We start from the raw sequence: 21,949 nt of genomic DNA, 5'->3' as shown, positions 1-21,949 counted from the left end.
AGGCCTCAAGAGTGTTTTAAAGAGGTTCTTGCCATTAACCAATTACCCTTTGTTTCCACTGATGTTACAGCTGGGATTTAATCAGCTCTTCATACTGGCTCAATTTCCTCCCCACCAGATCCCCAGATTTCAGTAAAGCACCTAAGAGCTTAAGTGTTATGGGTTTAGCTCAACCCAAGACATTAAGCTAATAATGAGGCCTTGCTGAAGCACATGGAACAGGTCTTAAACCAACAGAAAGGAAGTATCTTCCAGCAAACCTAGTATCTTCTAGGTCATACTCAATAAGGTGGCTTAGAGCACATTTCAGACAGTCTCAATTTTATAAAAATTGTATAGTATATTTAACCCCAGTACATGATGTCACCACTCAGGCTGTGGTTTTAGTGATCATCATTTGCTTCCCCTGCATCACGACACTGGAAGACACAATTTTTACTTTTCCTTGACCCCAGCAAAGGAGCAAGGCACAAGAGTCTCACACAGACCACAAAAAGAGCTTTATCTCAGCTCAAGCACCAGTCAAAATCTGGGATTATGAGGAGCAGAAACCTTTTTTGAGGTATATAATGAAGTTATACTTCAAAAAAGAAGAAGCTTCCAGAGGCAATGAGGCAGGTAAGCACCACTGGACTGAAATATGGGGTAGCTGTTTCAGAAATATCAGTCTAAAGCTTCAGATGAGAACAGAGGGGACAAATACAGCAATTGTTCAGTAAAGAAAAGATGACACTTCAGGAAAGACGAAATTGATATAAACCAGTAAGAAAACTAGGCCAAAGACAGAGCATGAGAGAGAAGAAAAAAATGGAACCAAGTAAGTGAACACACATTTCTAGCCATCCCACCTGGTGTAAAGGCTGTTGTAATCTATCCTTAGGCTGTTGTAAAAACAGGAAATAAATTCATGTGTCTGAGGCAGAACCTTTAAACACCTGATCTCATGCTAATAACACACCACTTTATGTGATGCATTGTTCTGTTTATCTACATCAGGCCCCTCATTCTCTTTTACCCTTTTGCCTCTCAGTTTTTGAGACCTTGCAAGTGACATATTGAGTGACACTGAAAGCTGGTTTTGACACTGAACTGTTTGCCTCATTACTGAAGGCTTTTTTTGTGTTGAAGTCATCTCCATTTTCTCAGTGATGGACACTTGGCTTTGTGCCATAGGCCCTCTTTCAGCTCCTTCACTGCTCCAGTGATTTACAAGATTAAACAGGAGTTCATTATTCCTTTGATGTCCTTGTATGCCAGATAGACATGCACCAGCCAATTTCACCAGGACTATTTGTATTAGGTTCTGGTTTTAATTAGTTCCTTTATTTTGAAGGCCTCTTTTGAATTCCTCAGGTGTCAAGGTGCTCTGTGTTTCTCCAGAAAGCCATAAAATGGCATATCTGCAAACCCATCCCTTGGCATAGCCATAGGGAGGGAAGGACCCTACACCTCTTTGAATAAAGGTTTATTGATAACATCCCAGAGAACTGTACACATGTAGCTGAGAGAAATGACAGCAGGTAAGTGTTTAGGAGGCCAGAGTGCTGGGACTGATGAATTCAGTGTAACCAGCAACAACTCTTACTTCTTGCCCATGCAAGAAACTAGTATTATTTTTAGGGTAAGAAAAGATACTTAAGGAAAAACTTCCTACTAAGACTTGCTAGGTTCTCCTTGTCCAACTGTTTGAGCTATAGGAAAACTTCACCTATAAGCTATTCATGAAAATAAAAATATTTCCATTAATTTCAGGTGTGATGAACAAGGCCTGATAGGAAATCAGATAGGGACTGCTTTTTAAGAAACTGCAGTGGTTGCTTATGTCAGTTGATCAGTGCAAAACAGATTAGACTTACCAATATCCCAAAACCTGGCCACAGCTCTGATCAGAGAGCATTCATATCATACAAACTAATTCAACTCCAAGCATTAGGAGCAGTTTATTAAGATTCTGTATATGCCTTCTTCCCATCATGTAGACAACATGACCAGAAAGCTTGCACTGATGAAAAATCTATGGTATGGTTTCTGAAGCAGAATTAATCTAAAATATTTGGACTAAGAAATATCTAAAAGTATGTCATGGTTAGACAATCTATTAGTCTTTTTATAGCCAAAGGACTGGTTGCTTCTCAGGCTATGAACAGTAAAAATTTAATTTATTTCCTTTTTATCAACCTCAAATGCACTGGAATCAGAAAAAGGCATGCCTTGTTTAACTTCTGGGAGAAAGCAAATACTACTAGTTAAAAAAAAAATAAATTTAGGAACAGATTTAGCTTTATTTTTTTTAATATGCAGGTAGATGTGAATAATTCATGTGCACATTCCTGTGCATGGGTAACCCTTGTTAAACCTTTTGTGTGAATGCAGAAGTCAGAATTTGTCACTGCTGGGACTTGGACCAGGGAAAGTCTTTCATAGGGACTGCTCAGCTGTTACGAGTTTACTTCCTGCAATAGCACATTTTGAAGTAATCCCAGCATTCACTCTCCATATTTCCTGCTGGTTTTGAGCAGTTCAGCCAGATTGTCCCCTCCAGCACAGCCCCAACACCTACAATGTCAGGTCATTCACAGTGCCAGAAGTCCACTGAGATCCATGATCTTGGGTAATAGCTACATCTCTGAGCATGTTGAGAAAAAGATTCACTTAAAACATGCTTTTTTTTTAATTCAAAGAACTCACCCCAGCTCTGTTGGTGACAGCATGGTTATACACACTTTGCAGGATGCTTTAATATTTCCAGTCTCCTAATCCAGGTGCACATTTTGGTGACTCCCTACTCTCTGTTGGGGTGACTGTACACTTTCCCTCCCCAGTTCTTTAGTTTCTGTAGAAAGGAAATTCCCTGGCACACAAGCCCAGAAGAAACCAAGGTCCCCATGCTGGACAACTGGGCAATCTGGACACTGGGCATGCTTCAGTGCACATCTAATGCTCATGTTAGAGCCAGCTGACAAGACTTCAGTGGCTATGCTCAGAAGTCACAGATGACTTACTGGTAATTATTTGCCTGCTTGAACTGGTTTTCTTGAAGTTACTGGGTATTAACATGCCCTTGAACACAAGTGAACCATTTGACAATGTCTGAAAAACTTTCAAAGACCTTTTAAGTACAGTGACCTGAGTTATAGTGTTGAAACTAACTATTGCACAGTAGAATCATAGAAACACAGAATCCTTAAGGCTAGAAAAGATCTCTAAGATCATCAAGTCCAAACATTAACCTAACACAGTCTGGTTCACCACTGAACCATGTCCCCAGGTGCCACATCTACATATCCTTAAAATTCTTTCAGGGATGTTGATTCCACCCGTTCCCTGGGGAGCCTGTTCCAATGCTTGACCATTCTTTCGGTGAAGATATTTTCCCTAAAATCCAAACTAAACTTCCCCTTGCATAACTTGAGGCCCATTTCCTCTGGTCCTGACACTTGTCACCTGGAATGAGAAACTGACACCCATCTCACTACAACCTCCTTTCAGGTACTTGTAGAGAGCAGTAAGATCCCTCCTGAGCCTTCTTTTCTCCAGGCTGAAAAAACCCAATTCCCTCAGCTGCTCTTCATAAGACTTGTACACAGGATCCTAAAAACAAGCCAAAACGATCTTGATAAGACCACCTGCACTTCAGGTATTGCATCTACCAGCCCAGAGGACAAATCCACCTCGCAGCACAAGTTCAGCTATTTTCCAGGAGACTGAAATAGCTCTTGCGACTGCAGGTACAGGTCAACTGTTCTTTCCCTGTTGGCTTCTCAGGAGATAGAGCAACTGTAGCCAGATGTCTGTATCTCAGGAACCCAGTTTCAAATTCAGCTCAGCCCAGTTTCAAATTATCTGGGGACTTGCTAGAAAAAGTGTGTGGGGAGGAGGAAATAAGAACCCTGAGTCCTATTCAATTGTTATTGCCTAGTTTTGGGTTACTGAAAAATACCAGAGCATTTGACTGAGCCACGGTGCAGCAAAACTTCATCCTTCTGCCCCACCTCCCATGTCACATCTGCTTCCAGTTCTCCTCTATAACTCCAGCGATAGAGAGGAGAGTGGCTAGTGCCTGCACAAATAGCCAGCTCCACCATCACTGCACATGTGCAGCCTTTGCTGGGGACCACTGTGACTAAGCATCTACTGCCCAAAGACAGTGACTTGTTTCAAATCTCTGCAGCTATTCATGGACTATCCACTGGCCTCTCAGGGGCTTCCCAAGGAGACTGCCAGCTGCAGAGGCAGGGCAAAGTGCCTGTCACACAGCCACCACAAATACACTTTTTATCCCTAGGAGGACATTGGTCTAATGTACTCATTCTGCAGGTTTAGCAGCCTGGACACTTCAATTTTCTCACACTACCATGGGTTTTAGTGAGCAAATATAAATAGTCCCAGGGATACTGTAATTAGCTACTAAGTCAACAGCTTCTCTGGAATGTGAACCCTGTGCTACAAAACACAGGACACTGGAGACACAATGACAGTTAAACGCAGCCACTGCAGTCCATAATTGCAGGGTACTAGTTTTACAACCAGTGCCTTCATCGTAAAATGCCCCAACACTCTTTACAGAGTTAGAGAAAAACATAGAGGTCATAAATATGTTGGCATTTTACTTATTTGCACATGGAAGTTTTGGTGATGGGAACGAGGGTTGGAGGCTGAGGTCAAACTATGGTACAACCCATAATGCAATTTCTGCTGTTGTTCAGACACATCCTGTGTGACTACTTAGGAGTCAAGGCTTTCATGTGCCTCCCTTGCCCCATTAACACCATCCAGAGTGGGATGTATAATGCAATGTAGAGATTGGAATTGTCCCTCCCCAGGGTTTATTTTCCTAGAACTCTGTGGGAATCATTGCAGACCTTTCCTTTCTTCAGTGGCAGAGTCCCCCTGAAAGCAGCAGTCAGTATCTGTTTGAAGAGTATTATCTCCTCTCTTAGATAATGTTCAAAGCTAGAGCTCAGCTTATTCTTAATTCTAGAGATCATCCAGATTTGTGCAACCATATCCCATGTCCTGCAGGTCTAGTTTAAAATACAGATAACTCAAACGTGAAGTTTTAAAACCCCAAGAAGTATAATTCATTTTGAATAATGTTCATGGGTTGATTTGATGCGATGTTGTGGTTCCTAAAAATCCACAAGGGACACATTTTCAGGGTGCAAAGGGTTATCATTGTATTTTCCTGCCTGGTCATGATCCTCTGCTAAATGCTGATGGAATAAAAGTGACAATTCAGCATAATAAGCTTTATAAATGGGGGTTTATTGAATAATTTAGGGCAGATGAGTTAAACCCTCTTTTATCTTCATTTCTCATAAAAAAAACCAGCAAACATAGTACCCCCAAGAATGCTCTAAGGACTTTGTTTAAACCATCTTTAAGCATTGCTTTAAAATCTCAGACCTTTTGAAAAAGAAACAGTGTTTATACTGATATTCTGAGCAGATTTCTTACTTTCTTTCAAAATTCCCTGTGTAATTTCTAACATATCCAGCAATATTATAATCTGAATAGATGTTATAATTGTTAAGTAGATGCTGTTTCACTTCACTGCCAAAATTTGTATCAGTAGTAGAGGAAAGCTGCTTATATATTCTTGCCTCATGCAATCCAGTTTGACTGCAACAGCCTTTCCTGAATGCTACAGCCAGTGATTTTTTATTTAAATGCTTTGATAGCAGAGGGTCATGGAGTACAAACCTCTGCTATGAGAGGACTCATGACTACCCATCGCTGTTTATTTTTCTCCATTAGTACTACTTCACCTCTTGTCCCAGTACTTCATATCTCTGACAGTTTGAGGTCTTCTTCTAATGTCTTGAATGTATCTTTTACACAGTTGATAGCTATTTCTTATTATTGCCTTTGTCCTTTAGCTTAACTGATCTCACTCCCACTATTCCCCAATCTAGTTACAGAAAGTGATGCTATTTCCCCTTTCCACCTGAGCACTGCCAGATTAGCCAAACCTGGATATTCAATCGCCTATCTCTGGCTTCTGAACATACTAATAGCACCTCAAGGCTGAGTCCATCTTTCCTGAGCTAAGGAGGTCTGAACACACTTTTTTAGATAAGCTGTAACCAAAGCTCTCTCCAATTTCATGAATTCTTCCCTAGTTTGCCTTGTCCAATAATGACCTTTGCCTCTCCCCACTGTGATGTACAAACATCTGCTAAGACATCATCAGTTTCCAAACTGTGAGTTTATAGTTTGTCTTCCTGCTTCCTGTTATTGATCCATACCTAACATAACAGGACTTTAAAATTAATAGCCCCAAGTTATTTGGGAAAACTACCTATTTTGGGAGCACCTGTTCCTCCTTCAAGGATATTTTGATCGCAATTTATAGAGTGGAAACTCACAGTGAAGATTACACTTAAAACTGTACTCTGCCTGCCCTCTGACTTGCTATCCCTTTCCTAGAAACTTCATTAATTGTCTCCCTGTTAGTTTCTGTCTCACTTTACATTTATTAATCTCTACCCTTTTTAACTTTAGCAGTGACTTTCAATATAGCACTCAACAAACACTTGCTGAAGCCCAGATGGATGAGATTTACTTAGTCCTGTTTGTCTAAAGAGAAATAATCATCTGTCTTTTAAAAGGAAAATATCAGTGTTGGCTCTCCTCTAAATCACAACATTGTTTTTTGATGCAGTTATTTGATTTTGTACAGAGCCACTCTTACTACCCTCACCACTACTCTCAGCCTCTGAATTAATGAAATCCCATACATCTTCAACCTCTCAGTCACACCAGTCATGTCACAAAGTTTCCCCTCTCATAGCTCATTTTGTGGTTTAACTTCTTTTTTTACTTCTACTGTAAAAATAGGAGCCAGCAGGGCAAGGATCAGTTTTGCTTCCAACTAGAGCACAAGGCATAGTTGTTACCTTCAAATCCTTGTGCACATGAGGACCTGAACAGTGGAGGAACAGCCTCCCTCTCAGTGAATCCACAGACATCCCAGAGCTGAACCTCTCTCAAGAGTGTGAGGGAGCAGGAGGCAGGCTGTACCTCAAAACTGAAGTGCAGTCCACTTTGGGGTAGAATACAAAAGCCTTTCAGCACAACACATCCTTTTGAAATAGGAAACACAGCACACCGAGCCAAGGAAAATTTTCCAGTTTAGCTGGAAGAAGGCAGTGATTTTCTGTTGGAATTGGACCAAGAAAATGTTGTAGAATAAGTAAGGAGCACATAAGGAGTGGAACAGCATTTTGGTCCTGTATGACCCACTTCCAGCAGTATAATAACCCTTAGCAGACCCAGAATATCCTTTCCATTCTTTACAGGGTAGAGGCATACATTTTCCTAACCATCAGGACCAGAAATATAAAAAATTATTTTCTCACCGTATAGAAGCAATCAGGAGCCTTCTATAAATTCTCTGTATTGCTGGAATCATCACTTTTAATAAAACACTGTAACTATCCTGTTGTTAAATCACTGCCTGGTTCAGTGAGCATTTACATTTTACAGGGATCGGAGGTGGCTTAGGTCAAATAAATGACAGCCCTGAGCTATCCGCCTAACCAGAGATGTAGCAATAAATTAAATTCTTCTTAGGGAATTCCCTGCTGTTGCAGGGAAAAACATCAGTGTTATATTGATCAAACTGCAACTCTTCCTCGGAGGACCTGTGGAATATTTATCACTGAAGATACTCAAAACTCAGCTATAAATGGTCTTGAACCACCTGATCTAACTTCAAAGTGGACCCAACTTTAAGGTAGACCCTGCTTTGAGTAGAGGGATGGACTAGATGATTTCCATAGGACACTTCCAACCTGAACTAACATACAGATTTAAGACTGCAAAGTCATCTTTTAAGTTAAAATACTGAAAATTGACTTGCTTTATAGGAGGAAGTGGGATTTGAAGACAAAAGGGAAACTCACTCAAAAACATTATGGAAGAGCCTAAGTGTGTCCCTGAGAAGGGACATAATCCTTCTACTCATTTTGAGCAGCAGCTTCCATTCCAAAAGAGGTTCCTTCAGAATCAGTAGGGCTGTTGCTGAACAGCTCTAAAGTTTGCCCAGCTCAGCAACAGGACTGTCAGGACAGGTTAATTGAAGACCTATCAATAGACAGCAGTTCCAAATAGGTATTTGGGGATTATGAGCTTGCTCTAATGGCCAGAAAAGATATTACCACCCAACTTTATTACAGGCTTAGATGTAATCAGGCTGCAGCCAAAATAAGATGCCTACAGACAACACAGTTGGAGCTTATATTCTGTGCAGGCAGTGAAAATGCACCAATGAAAAAACTCCAAGCAAGTAGCAAAGCTGTCAAACATTGACCATTTCTACTCGTAATCTAGTTGCAGAAGAGCCTTCAGCCTCCCACTGCAGTAACTTAAATTCTTAGATCAGTCACAGATATTCCCAGTACATCTTTGATGGTCATGTTTTCTCTGCCAACAGCTCAAACAGCCTGGGGGGGGGGGGAGGGGGGGGAGGGGGGGGAGGGCAGAAAACCAACCCAGTTCATGCATATATCTGGCCCATTAAGTCCTTCAGCTGGCTGGAAAAATATATCAGAACCTCCCAGAAAAGCAGAAATATCACCAGACTAGTGGTCACTCTTGATCTTTCACCAGTGCCCACAAGTACTTTGGAAAATACTCTTTTATAATATGTATGTATGTATGTATGTATGTATGTATGTATGTATGTATGTATCTATCTATCTATCTATCTATCTATCTATCTATCTATCTATCTATCTATCTATCCACCCATCCATATAAGCATTTCTTCAGTGATTAATCCATTGTGCTTAGACTTCCCATGACAATCATAGATCAAATAAATGGACATTAGAACTCACTAAACATGGAGTGGTAAAAAACAAAAGGTGATCTACTAAACAAAGCTCCACTGTTTTTTTTAATTTTGGTCATATCAAAAGAAAACTTACAATTAAATTGGTGTTGCCTGTCAATAGATAGTTCTTTTGCAGCCCAAGAGTTTCTAATATACTTCTCCACCACTGAATGTATGTTGGAATAAATATAAATAAATAAATATATTGGAATAAATTCTAGCTAGGAAAGGTGTAATTAATCAGAGCATCACACTAGAAACATACAGTTATACTATTTCAGTTTTTAGAGATACAGCAGAAAAGTGTGTCTGTTTACCTGGGATCTCATCAGTTCCTCCACTGGTGTGTTTGAATCGATCTCCTTCCACATGGACATTTGGACACAGGACATCTGAAAGTCAAAAGGATCAGTACAAAATTATCAAAAAGAAGCACATCATTTTGGAAGCTACAAAATGAACAATGACTGATCTTCTGGGGTTTGTTCAACACTTGCACATGGCCCCTCAGCAATTATTCTGGCCCAGTCTCTGCATATCCTATTCCCTAACCACATGATGGACAACAGGCCCAATATAGTATGTCTGGTTTTGAGCCACTTTATTCTGACTGACTAGACAAGAAGACAAGGAGAACAGATGACATGAGCCTTCCTCTCACCTAGGACAATGCTCTGGCTTTTTATCTTTCTCCTGTCTGTAAACCTGCATGAAAGTCACAATAATAATAAATAAGATTCCACTTTCAAGTTGGTTGGAAGGGAAGTTCTGAAGGCCCAGCTGACAACTCCTACACAGGAAAACCTCAAACCTGAAATACTGTGAAGGAAAGGGAATCCAGAGCTCAGAACGATGAAGTGACATTAGTCACAAAAAGGTCCCACCACAGGACAGTGCCAGGGACAAAAAGTGAGGTACACTGTCCTATATCCTACTGTGTTATGTGTGATTCTCATGTTAAAACTTCTCCAGGAGCATGACTACTTATGTATGTGTTCCCTGAATTTGTTCAAACAGAAAGAGTTAAATATGACTAAAATGTTGAAAAATATTCACCCCTATACACAGGTTTCAAAAACTCATAAAAATACCCAGCCTTTGTCAGCCATTTCTCATGCTCCCAATTAGTGTCAACACAATCACAGCTAAATGCTTTTCCACAGAGAACTGTCTATCCACCCCTTTCCTGCCACACCTTTGAAACTACTTTTATTTATGGTTTGTTTTCCCAGATCAATAGGTAGTTGCAGACTTGAGAATAATGGGGAGTGGTAGCTCAAGGAATCTGTTTAATGAGAATATACAACCTGTTAGATATATTGGAATAACAACAACAATAATATACAAATATACATAGAATTATATAAATATTACATTATATGTAAGTATATATATATATATATATATATATATACTGGAGTTGTTAGAGCAGGTCCAGAGGAGGCCACAAAGATGATCTGAGGCCTGGAGCACTTCTCCTGTGAAGACAGACTGAGAGCTGAGGTTGTGCACCCTGGAGAAGGGAAGGCTCCACGGAGACCTTATAGGACTTTCCAAAACACAAAAGCACTTAAAAAGGAGGGACAAGGGACCTTTCTCATAGGTATATAGTAATAGGAAAAAGGGGAATGATTTTAAACAAGAAAAGATTTAGAGGAAACCTTTTACTGTGGGGGTGTTGAGGCCCTGGCAGAAGTTGCCCAGAGAAGCTATGGATGTCCCATCCATGGAAGTGTTCAAGGTCAGGTGGGATGGGGCTTTGAGCACAGTGGTCTGGAGAAGGTGTCCCTGCCCATGGCAGGGGTGTATGAACCAGATGATCTTTAAGGTCCCTTCCAACACAAACCATGCTATGATTATATGCCAAAAATGCACCCCTGACTTCTCACCTTTTAAACAAAAGGTTGTCCTTTCTCTGATTTAAAGGTCACACAGTGAACTCAGCCAAGTCCCACCTCTTCATTTACCCAGTTGCACTCGTGGTAACACATGTATCCTCTGCAGCTGGAATGCTCCTCTTGATACAGATGGTATTTAGCATCCTCTCTACCTGGTGTTTAGTACATTATTCCTTCAGTATTATTAATTGTTGTGGTTGTAAAGGAGCAGCAAGGGCCAACTGCTCCCTAAGGGATGGGGAGGCAGAAGATGAAGGTGACCCAAGTCCCAGCAACACCCTCATCATAGTGGCACAATCTAACAGGGCTTTCTGAAGACTTTCTACAGGTGGTCTGCCTTAAATTGTTTGTGACGATACATCTGAGAATCTTGAGGAAAAAAATAGACTTTTCTGAGCGTATTGTCAGCAGGCCTTATATCTTTCCTCCCGCTTCCTGACTCTCTGTAAAAAATCCAATATTTCACAAAGTTTGATTAAGTATAGCAATGAAATCAGTATTTTTTCTACTTTATTGTTCTAATGAATTTGTGGTCCAGTTTATCAACTGCAGATGAGGCACTCTCATCTCAGTGGAAAGAAAGGGGACTCTAAAAGCCATTGCCAGAAGGTCCAGCAGCCAACACGGCAGTAAAAACACATCTAGCTGCTTCTTTTCTGCAGCAGTGGAGCAGACCAGGCACTGTTTACTCACACAATCAGGTGTTATCCATTGCTTCTATAGATAAAATTCAGAGTAGCCAATTTATTTTCTTTTCCTACCCCACCAGGAACCAATACTGACCAATGCATAGGGTCACTTCATGTAAACTTTAGCCAGATGTCACTTTTGCCTCATGATTACTGTCAGTTTGATAGCCAGGATACTTCTCTCAAACCCACTTATATCTTTACTTTAGACACAAGAAACCATTTGGTTGTTTCTCCTCCATCAGAGGTCCCCATAACTTTCCAGCACAAAAGAGATGCTCTCCTCTGACAGATGAACTTTAAAATTGGAAACTTTTTTAAACCATCAAGACTTGCTAGAGGCAAAGCTAGGTTACCTCTATTCCTGTTCAAAACTAAGCTGCACTGACCAAAGATTTGATTAGAAGTATCATAAGCCCTGTGCAGATATTATACTGATCCTTTAAATTCTGACTTTGCTGACAACTAATGCTGTTTTGGTTACAGGCACTGAGTCAGTGCAGTACAGCACTTCTGAGCTCCAGGCTTGGTCTGGAATACATATGGATATGCAGTAAAATAAGTATTATGAGAAATAAAAACTAACAAAGGTTCACAAAATAAAAAGTAAACAAATGAGAGCCATGAATAAAATCACAAAAATGTCATTCACCTCTCTGACCAGGACTCCTGTGAGATACAAAAAGAAAAATAAAACTTCTCAGATAGAGCAGTGTACATCTTTGTGTAACAAGGAGGCAAAGTCTGAATTGTAGATATATAAATTATCATTCCAATCTTAAATAATACAGAATCATAGAATATCTAGAGTTGGAAGACACAAGAATAACTAAGGTTGGAAAAGATTGTAGCGTGTAAACAAGTCAAAAATATGTTTCTCCATTGTTTTCTGCCTCTCAATACATTCTGCTAACATTGCTATGTCAGCTTTAGTGGAAAAGCTTTCTCAAGGAAATACTTCCTGCTAGAAAATCCTGCCTTTTGTGATCAGTTTCCCACATCTGGACCTGACTACGTGCCAAAAAACATGTGTAGAGGTTGAGAAAGCATTATAAAAACCTGAAGATGAATTCAGAAGTTGGAGGAACAAGAGACAAGGAGAAACTAGGACGCCTTGCCTAGTTTTCTTCTGATCTCTCCTCTCAGCTCGTCTTACCTTGCTTCCAACACCACCAGCCGTCATCTGCCTCGAAGGAGAGACTGCTTGTCAGCCTGGAGAGAGGGCATCGGCCTAGAGCGAGACTACCTGGCAGCCTGAATAGTCTGTGACTGTCTGTGGAAGTATATCCTTTCTCTGAATTTTTCTCTTACAGGCTAAAATAAAGCACCCTCTTTTGCAGCTACTCCAGAAGCCAGCCGGTCTGGGTCGTGAGGGAAAATAACTGCATTTTGCATTTCAAAGACTCACCATCCTCTTGCAGCCAAGAGATAACATCGTGGCAGAAACAGAGAGAGCATCTACATCCCCCCCCTTCCTCTCAGTTACATGGATAAGGCACTCAAGTAGTTTTTCTTGGTGGTATCTTTTCTCTGCTTCTATAAATAATCTTAAGCATTTTTCCTAACCTTTCTTATTTTTCCTCTTTTCCTTTCGCATCTCTCTCGCAATCAATTAATAAAAATCAGTTTTTGGTATTTACAGATAACATGTTTGAGTTTTAATTTTGCTCAAGAGAATGATTCGAACTTGTAGTTCAATCTGCTTAAAAAATTAAGCAGATCTGAACATCACAAAGACCTTCAAGATCATCAAGTCCATCAGGTCGAACTCCTGGGCCTGCACAGGGCCACCCAAAGAATCCCATCATATGCCTAAGGGTGTTGTCTAAATACTTCTTGAACTCTGGCAGGCTTGGTGCTGTGACCAGTCCCTACAGAGCCTGTTCCAGTGCCCAATTAACTTCTGGGTGAAGGACATTTTCTTAAGATACATTCTAAACCTCCCCTGACTCAGCTTCATTCGATTCCCCTAGGTATGAGCATGTGGGCGGCTGTACTCTGCACAAACAGACACATCACACACACCTTCCACCAGTTCCAATGAGAAAGAACTCTGGTTTCCTAGCAGTATGAGCTTACAAAATCTTCCAGGTTTTAGCTCCTATTATGGAACCAGGAATATACAGCAAACTCATGAGCTTGGCTTTGGCACAGAATTCTCTTGCCTAAAAGAAACCGAAAGGCCAAAGTTCACAATATTTTCCTCTGCTTCCAGCTCTCTCCTCTGAAGCTCTTGTTACCTCTTAAAGAACTGTGGCCTCACTTTGGCGATTATTTTATAAATTTCCTGTGCTCCTTTTGGTTCCTCCCTTTCTGCCTGCATCTAGGGCACAAGCATAAATAGTCCACAAGGGAAAGAACATTATTGCAATGCTCACTTTCCAGCTACCAAATAATTCACAGAGGCACAGCTGAGGTCGGTGCTTTACCATCCTAGTTGCCAGCATAGCTGTGAGTGTCCAGAGGAGCAGAGTGCAGGACTGATAGCACATCCATCATACCCAGGTCTCATTGCTATACACAGGGGTGCACTGATAAGAAAGGCAAGGCAAAAGCTGTCTCTCTCCTGTGAAGCCTTTCTGTGAGAACCCTGACAGAGGTGAACATTTTAATGTCAAAGACTGTTTATGCCTGTTCTTTCTGTTACTGCCAGTCCAAATTTTGAGCAACCACATATGATGCTCAGAGGACTTGCAGCAATAAGCATCCACTGCAGATGACAGGGAAAGTAACAAAATCTACATTGCAGCTACAGCTCTGCCAATTTATAAACAGAGATTTACAGAAGAGAAGATACAACTGACTGACCTGAGCTTTCAGCTTCTGCTCCTTATGATGTCCCTTCTGCCCATGTCATTCAAATCTATATAAGCTTACAGTTGCTTTTAAATACATATTGTTTAAAACTTCTTTGTTTGCAAGTTTATGTTGCAAAGCCTTTTCTTTATCCAAAATTTTATCAGCAAAGATTCTGCAGTTATGGCCGTGTGGCTCATGGAAATTTTTAATAACACCAGGTGTGCTATATATCCCTTTACAGTTGCACTAGGAATGATGACTTTCCACTGACACCTGCTACATGAGATCAATCAGCTCTTAATCCATTGAAGAGTGTTACTTTTTAATGTAAATGCTATTCAATATGTAGTACCAATGCTTAAGAAAAAATGTACTTTATCAAAGAACAAATGTACTTTATTGAGGTAGTCACCATATCAACCAAACTGTAACTCCATGGAAGGAAATTAGTTTTGCTAGAGATGACCTCTTTCTCATAAAATTATAATCCTTGAATAGGGATGCATAATAATTTCCATTCTGTAATTCTTCATTCACTGACTTCAACAGCAAATATTATTTTTTTGTGTGTGTGAGATCAGGCAAACTGCTCTATGGCTGTACCTATGAACCACTTTTCATTTTTGATAGCTTTACATTATCGTCATTTCAAAGGCCCATAATTCCTGGGATTAGGAAGCTCTGTGTATGTAAATCTGCACATGACACCAAACTGATTGCTGTTATTGACACCCCTGAGGGATGGGATGCCATCCAGGAGGACCTGAACAAGCTTGAGGAATGAGCCCATGGGAATCTAATGAGGTTTAACAAGACCAAGGGCTGGTGCTGCACCTGGGTCAGGGCAACTCTCAGTATTAATCCAGGCTGGGGGGAAGGACCTGGGGCTGCTGGTGGAGCAGAGGCTGGGCATGACACTGTAATGTGTGTTTGCAGACCAGAAAGCCAACTATGTCCCTGCTCTGTATGAGCTCCTTGTTCAGGGAAGCAAAGGTAGTTTTCTGAAAGTGATCTAACTGCAGATAACACCACTTTCTATAAGAAGATCATACTGAGATCTGCTTGATTATAATAAGGGACTTAGGCCTCAGTTTTTCATATCATTCTTTAAAATCTTTCCTATGAAAAAAATCCCAGAGCTGTCAAATATCTTAAAAGTAAGAAACAATATGTCTTACAGAGTACATGCACTGTAAGAGACATGCCAGCTCAGAAACTTTCACTAGCAGTAAAATAACATTAATAAACTACCGCCATTAAATTGTAACAATAGGGCTCACAGATAAAGCAACAGTTGGCCAAATGCAGGCCTCCCTAAAAGCTGTCTCCTAAAAACTTTAGATCTAGATCTAGACAGGCTTGCAAGAAACAGAGATTTTGAGGATTGGGTGGAGGGGCTACATTTTTTCTGCATTGCAAATTTTTTCTACATTGAAATAATTTTTCCCTTTGACACTTACACTTAAAGGGAGAGGGCCTGGTAAAAAATTTTTTTCTTTAATTCAAGAATACGTCATGAAAGTAGTTTCTCAGAGGGGCTTTCTCAGAGCCCATTAGCTCCTTTCTTTAATTACTCAGGCGTTTCTCTGTGCAGCAGTTCCTCCAGCACATTTAATTCCCTGCAGTCAGTTAATCACACCTACATATAGTACTACCTTTATATTTTCTTTTTTTTTCTTCTTTTATAAAACATTGTACATGGACCATTACAAAGCCTCAACATTCAAGGCATTTTCTTTTTTTCCCATTCTTTTAAAAAAATTTCCTTTAAAAGAACACCTCCACACTCTGCCCATATTCACTGTTTATTTTTTGGCAAATGTTCATTGCCAGATATTCTTTCCCTGCAAATGAACCAATCCATAAAGTGCCACCCACCACAGAAACAAATTTATGAGGCAAAACCTGGCATTATTTTCAACTACAGTGGTGGCACTGACAGTGTAATGATACTGCAATTGCATCTATACCAACATTATAATTTGTACCAAGGTATTGGTACAACAGAGCATTGCAACAATTACATGATTCCACCTTGCAATTTAATGCCTTGTGCAACTCTTCCTTCCTTTCGGAAATCACACTGTATCTTCACACTGTGGAGTTTGAAGTCCATCAGTGCCAGGAAAATCACCTGTTTGTGGCTGCTTAACCCAAGATTGAGTCCAACTTTTTTCCTTCAAATAATGCCTACATTGATTCTGAGTGAAGTTTCCATATTTTCATACAAAGGCCCTCTGTCGCTACAGTGATAAAATCATAGCATCGTGGAATAGTTTGGGTTAAAAGGGACCCTAAAAATCCTCTATTTCCAATGCCCCTGACAGTGGCAAGGGCATCCTTCACTAATCAAGGTTAGTCATAGCCCCATATAACTTGGTCTTGACCACTTCCACAGGTGGACCATCTGCAGCTTCTCTGGACAACCTGGTCCACTGCCTCCCCACCCTGACAGTAGAGAATTTCCTCCTGATATCTAACCTAAACCTGTCCTCAAGTTTAAAACCACTATCCTTTCACTACATGTGCATGTCAAAAGCCCCTCTTGTAGACCTCATAAATGCTCGTGATTAAATAGATAAGGCAATAACAACCCTTCCCTACAACACAGCTTATAGGCTGAGCTAACACAGGTGCAGGCCACTCTACTCCTCATAATATCCTAAGGCTGTCACATTTTTGAAGGCACCAGCACCCAGCTGAACTGCTCCCAGGCTCCCTTGGGTGCTCAGAAGGTATCGAGTGACTGTAGTGGGAGTGTGAGTGTCTGTCTCCCCCTTTACCAGCACTGCAGCCTGAAAACATGGTTCTTTGTGTGACCAAACATTCAGTGCTAGCAGTGCCCAATAAAGGTTCTACTCCACACAGAGGGCAAGCAAAACTACTACGAGTTATTGTACCCCAGAAATTTAAGGTCTCAGGCAAGAGAACACACTCCTCTAGCTCCTTCTATAGGAATGGAGAAGCAGGGTTCCTTCAAAGGGCAATTCAGAGCAGTAACCCAATTTACATGCCCTGATGTAGACCTGAAAAGGCTACTCCTTTCCAATTGTTTATAGGGGGAACCAAGGGGACACATGGTTCCCAAATCAGACATCTATCAAAGGCACCACAGTTACATCCATCCAATTAAAACATGTGTGGTTGAGTGCATTCCTGGGGACTGAGACCAAGGTATGTTGAAACCCATATCTATGTTAGCAAATGGTCTTAGCCTCCAAAAAGAGATGGCTGCTGACCATGAACACTCCCTGGCATGTTGTAAGTAACTTATCTGGGCCCTAGAAATGTTCCAATGAGTGTTAGCTTGTCTGGGTCAAAATGTGCCAGACACAAGTACAGATGAATGCATTACATTGTCCAAGAATACTTCAGGCCACATTTATGGCTACTAATTCAGTTACAGCCCATAAATATCATCCTTTCCTAAGAGTTCTCTAATAAAGATCAAAAGGATCCTCTTGAGCAAAAATGCTAAATACATTTTATTGTCACAGGTCACCAATTTTTAAATGCATTCAGTTCAAATGGGAAAGTAGGAAAGGGGCTGAGTTCACAGCCAAGTGTTGTATCCTATTTAAATAGGGACAGGGGAAATGCAGGGAGTTCTGATTTTGCAAAACATTTGAAGTATTTTTGAAGGTAAAGAAGTAAAACAATAACAATAATAATAATAATAATAAAAGTTAAATTATTCCCCTACACTTTTATTCCTGTTCTGCCTTGCTTACACTGGAACTGATCACACAGGTGTGGAAAATACCGTCGTCCTGTAATGTGGCAGGCTGGGCTGTGAGTTTATGCAGTCTTTTCACTCTGGATCCAAGCTTCTCTCTCTCCATCTTTTGCCACCATCCATTGTAGGAATCTGAAATCCAGCTTACAGCAAAAAGAGCTAGAAATCTTAAACAGCAAGCCTTGGTCAACAAAGGCTGAGAGAAATTCCATCACCTAGAACACAGGAGGCTTGGTAATGCTCAACTTGAAGATAAGCTGTCTCCTACATGTCTCGGTTTGAGGGAAAAAAAAACCCGAAATGTTTTACCCACAAGCAGGGGAGGGGCCTCCTCCACGATAATCACACCACTCTTTATCAAATTTAAGAAAAGGAATTTTAATACAAGAAGGATAACTGATATATATATATATATATATATATATATATATATATATATATAAACAGACTAGTGCAACCCACTTCCCCAACACCACAAGAGAGGAAAAAAACAAAAAAAAACAAAACAAAACAAAAAAAAACAACAACAAAACCCAGCAGGTTTTTTTCTCCGGGAGGAAAGGTTATTCTCAAGTGTTCATATCACAGCCCGGCTGGCTGCAGAGTGAGTTTCAGTCCCTCTCCAGCGAGACAGACGAGCAGTGAGCTTTCAGATGGACTCAGTCTCTTCCCCCTGTGTTCCCCGTCCAAGAAGCAGAAAGATACGAGCAACCAGCAGCAAATCCAAGGCAGGCAGCAGCAGCAGCACGGCACGAAAAAGTAGTCCGAAGTAGGCAGCGGCAAAACAGCCAGGAAAACCCCAGCAGTAACCAGCAGGGCAGCCTGCCTCCTTCGAGCCCCCACTCCCCCGTTCCGCCGAGCCAAGACTGGGGAGAATATCCAAAAAAAACCAAAAAACCAAAAGAGACAAACCTGCCCCCACCCCAGCGATCAACAGTTAACTGCTTCTTTTGTTAACCGCTGGCCTGGGCAGTTAAGTGGCAGGGGAGAGAATTTACATAATAATCCCAAACTACAACACTACCTTAACATAAGAAAAGAGTCTAGAATGAATGTTATCAGATTGTGTTGTAATCCCCTGCTGTCTTCCCTCCATAAATTCCTGAAATTACCATAACCCTTCCTACCTATGAGCATGTGTCTCCCTGAAACCTTAAAAAGTGGTCAAGTGTTCAATAAAGTATTCCAGTTTTCTTCCCCATAGCTGGGATCGTGTAGTTTTTGACTGTCTCAAATGGCGCCCAACGTTGGGCACGAAGTCTTGGCTCCCAATATTTGGAAGCTAGCCGTCCAGAGCCCATTGGCAGTAGCAGGAGAAGCGGCGCCTCCGCTCCGGGGACGGTGCATGGTCGAACTTCAAAAGGGTTCCGAAACTAAGTCCCCGCAAGGATTTGCGCAGGTGAGCGACCACAAACGGAAGCTTAAAAGAGCTTCAGGGATAATAAGACAAATGGGGGGAAATCTATCTTCAGAGCAGAAACAAGTATACTCGATTATGAAAAGCCTGCTTAACCTACATGGCTCAAATATTGATGAACAATCTTTACAGAACTTACTGCTCTGGGCTCAGGCTAACGTGCCCGATTTCAATTCAATGAACAGTTTTGATGATGCTAAGTGGGATAATATTGGTGTTCTCCTTTGGGAAGCAGCCACTATGGGCGATGACAAAGCTGCAAAGGTCTTACACCCTTGGCGTGTTGTTTTTGAAACCAAAAGCCCATGCTGCTAAAAAATTGAAGCTCCCTGAAACCAGCGACACAGATGCGGAAACACCAGGTGCTTGCACACCTCCACCTGTTGCTGAGGAGGAGAAGCCCATTTTCCCAGCCATGCAGCCACTTAGCGAATCGTTGCCTGCCTCGCAGTAGTGGGGACAGAATACCAGCAATAAGCTGGACCACCCAGCGCTACTGCCACTGCCTCGCACTGAAACGAACCCTTGCTATTCGGCTGCCAGAGGAAGCCTCGCTGCCGCAGTGGGTCCTAACCCCAGTGAAAATCCCTGGGACCCTGGTCCACGTAACCTGACTGAGGACCCAATATTGTACCCTCCAAACACCATGCTCAGGCAAGAGTGCCTAAGGCAAGATGCTCCAGCTGTCCAAAATTCTGGTGTATTAAGAGCCTTCCCAGTGTTTATGCATCCAAGACAGCCTGCGTATTGGGAACCAGTCCCTTACCCACTGATAAAAGACTTAAGAAAGTCAGCAATTGATTATGGCTTGTCGGCACCCTCTACTATGGGAGTTTTGGACAATTTGTTTAATAGCTTTGTTCTGACTCCTCATGACTGCTCCTCAATTGCAAGAATGACTCTGAGCACAGTGCAATTTGCCTTGTTTGAAGATGAGTGGAGGAGCCTTGCAAAAAAGGCAGCAGAAGGCATTTTAGCTGCTAACGGGGTGCCAGTGGCAAATTTGATAAACAGGCTTATAGGAGAAGGTCCGTATGCCAATGTTGCTGTGCAAACCCGTATGCCTCTGCCTGATTTAAACCTTGCAAAAGATCTGGCACTATGAGCCTTTCATAAAATTTCTAACACAACTGCCCAAACTCCGTCCTTCACTACAGTGCAGCAAGGACTAAGAGAGCCATTTTATGAGTTTGCCAATCAGCTCCGAGATGCAATTAATAAACAAATTGATAACAACTTGGCACAGGATGCACTGTTCCAAAAACTTGCTGTAGAGCAAGCAAACTCTGAGTGCCAAAAAATACTATGTGGCATGCGAGAACCAACAATTACTGATATGATACAAAGTTGCAACTATGTCAGCTCACAAGCTCCAGCCCCTGACGCCCCTGCCCCTCCTGCCGGAGTCTTAATGGCATGTCAACAACCCTCTGCTCCAAGGTATCAAGAACGCCTGCCGTCTCCTTCTCACTAACTCGTAACCAGCCAAAAACACTCAAAGCAACCAGAAAAGCGCAAAAGCGGAAGGAAAAACTTCCAAAAACACCTGAGCGCCCTCCCCGCAGAGTTTCCGATGAGCACTAGGACCCTGAAAGTGCCGCAGCTCCTGAATGAGCCGGAAATCAACACCCAACCCCCGCCCCCGACAGCCGCAGTGCCGACATAGTACACGCTGCTCTCCGGAACACAAAAAACTGACAAAAAAGAGAGAAAAAATAACTTTCTGTCTCACTAACTAAAACGTTTTTAGTGTTTATCAGTCTAAAACACTGTTTATGCCTTTTTCTTCTGTTTATTTGCTTTATTTTAATAAGTACATCAAACCTAATGCCTAAGCTTAAAAATCACTGATGCAAATAATAACCAAAGTTTTTATCTCCTTAGCAATTAATCTAGGAAGAAAAACCGAGACAAAACTGCAAGCCTTCTTTTCTAAATCCACAAAATTAATTCTTTTTCTAAGTGTAATGTTGTTTTTCTTTCTTAATTTAATGTTCATTGCATTACCAAAGTAGTAGTAAGTTTGTTTAAATTGTGTTTTTAAATGTATATATGCAAACTCTATCATCTATCTATTAAGTATATTTGTGCCATTTTCATGTAGTTTTCCTAAGTTTTAACTCATAAAATCTTGTTTCCTTTGTCTTCCCTAACAGCCACATGGTAAGGGAAAAGGGAAGTTTCCAAAATTCCTTTTTAGCCTCAAAGAGACAGTGATAAAATCAGCACCTTAATCTGTCTCTTCTGTGTTTAAAGAAGCCACAAGCTTCTGCCACTCTGTTTCTCTTGTAATCTTGCATACTAATTCAGCAAGGCTCAAATTAATTTTTACTAAAAGTATCATAGTTGCTTTGTTTCACAAATCCTTTTTCATTTCTGCATAACTAAAAAGTATTTTAAGTCTTTTCTACTTACTTAAACAAAAATTTTTCTCAATAAGTCTTATACTAATTATCCTTTAACATCTAGTAATGTCTCCAGTTGTTTAACAGCAAGCTTCTACATGAAGTGTAAAATACTTAAGCAAAAACTTTCAGCTTTGCATTCTTTACTACAACCTCTTATAACAGC

At 41.0% G+C, this 21,949-nt stretch overlaps 1 protein-coding gene across 1 annotated transcript in view; it reads right to left on the bottom strand.

The window, feature by feature from the left end:
- The window catches only part of COL22A1 (collagen type XXII alpha 1 chain), a 205,888-nt gene that overhangs the window by 148,255 nt on the left and 35,684 nt on the right, over positions 1–21,949 (bottom strand). Inside the window, exon 3 of the mRNA XM_071553031.1 lies at positions 9,157–9,231. Coding sequence (XP_071409132.1) covers positions 9,157–9,231 — 75 coding nt within the window. The remainder of the gene's footprint in view (positions 1–9,156; positions 9,232–21,949) is intronic.

This window comes from Pithys albifrons, chromosome 4, assembly GCF_047495875.1.
Source record: "Pithys albifrons albifrons isolate INPA30051 chromosome 4, PitAlb_v1, whole genome shotgun sequence".
NCBI classification, from domain to species: domain Eukaryota; kingdom Metazoa; phylum Chordata; class Aves; order Passeriformes; family Thamnophilidae; genus Pithys; species Pithys albifrons.
The sequence above is the reverse complement of the archived record's forward strand: the minus strand, read 5'-3'. Positions and strand labels throughout refer to the sequence as shown.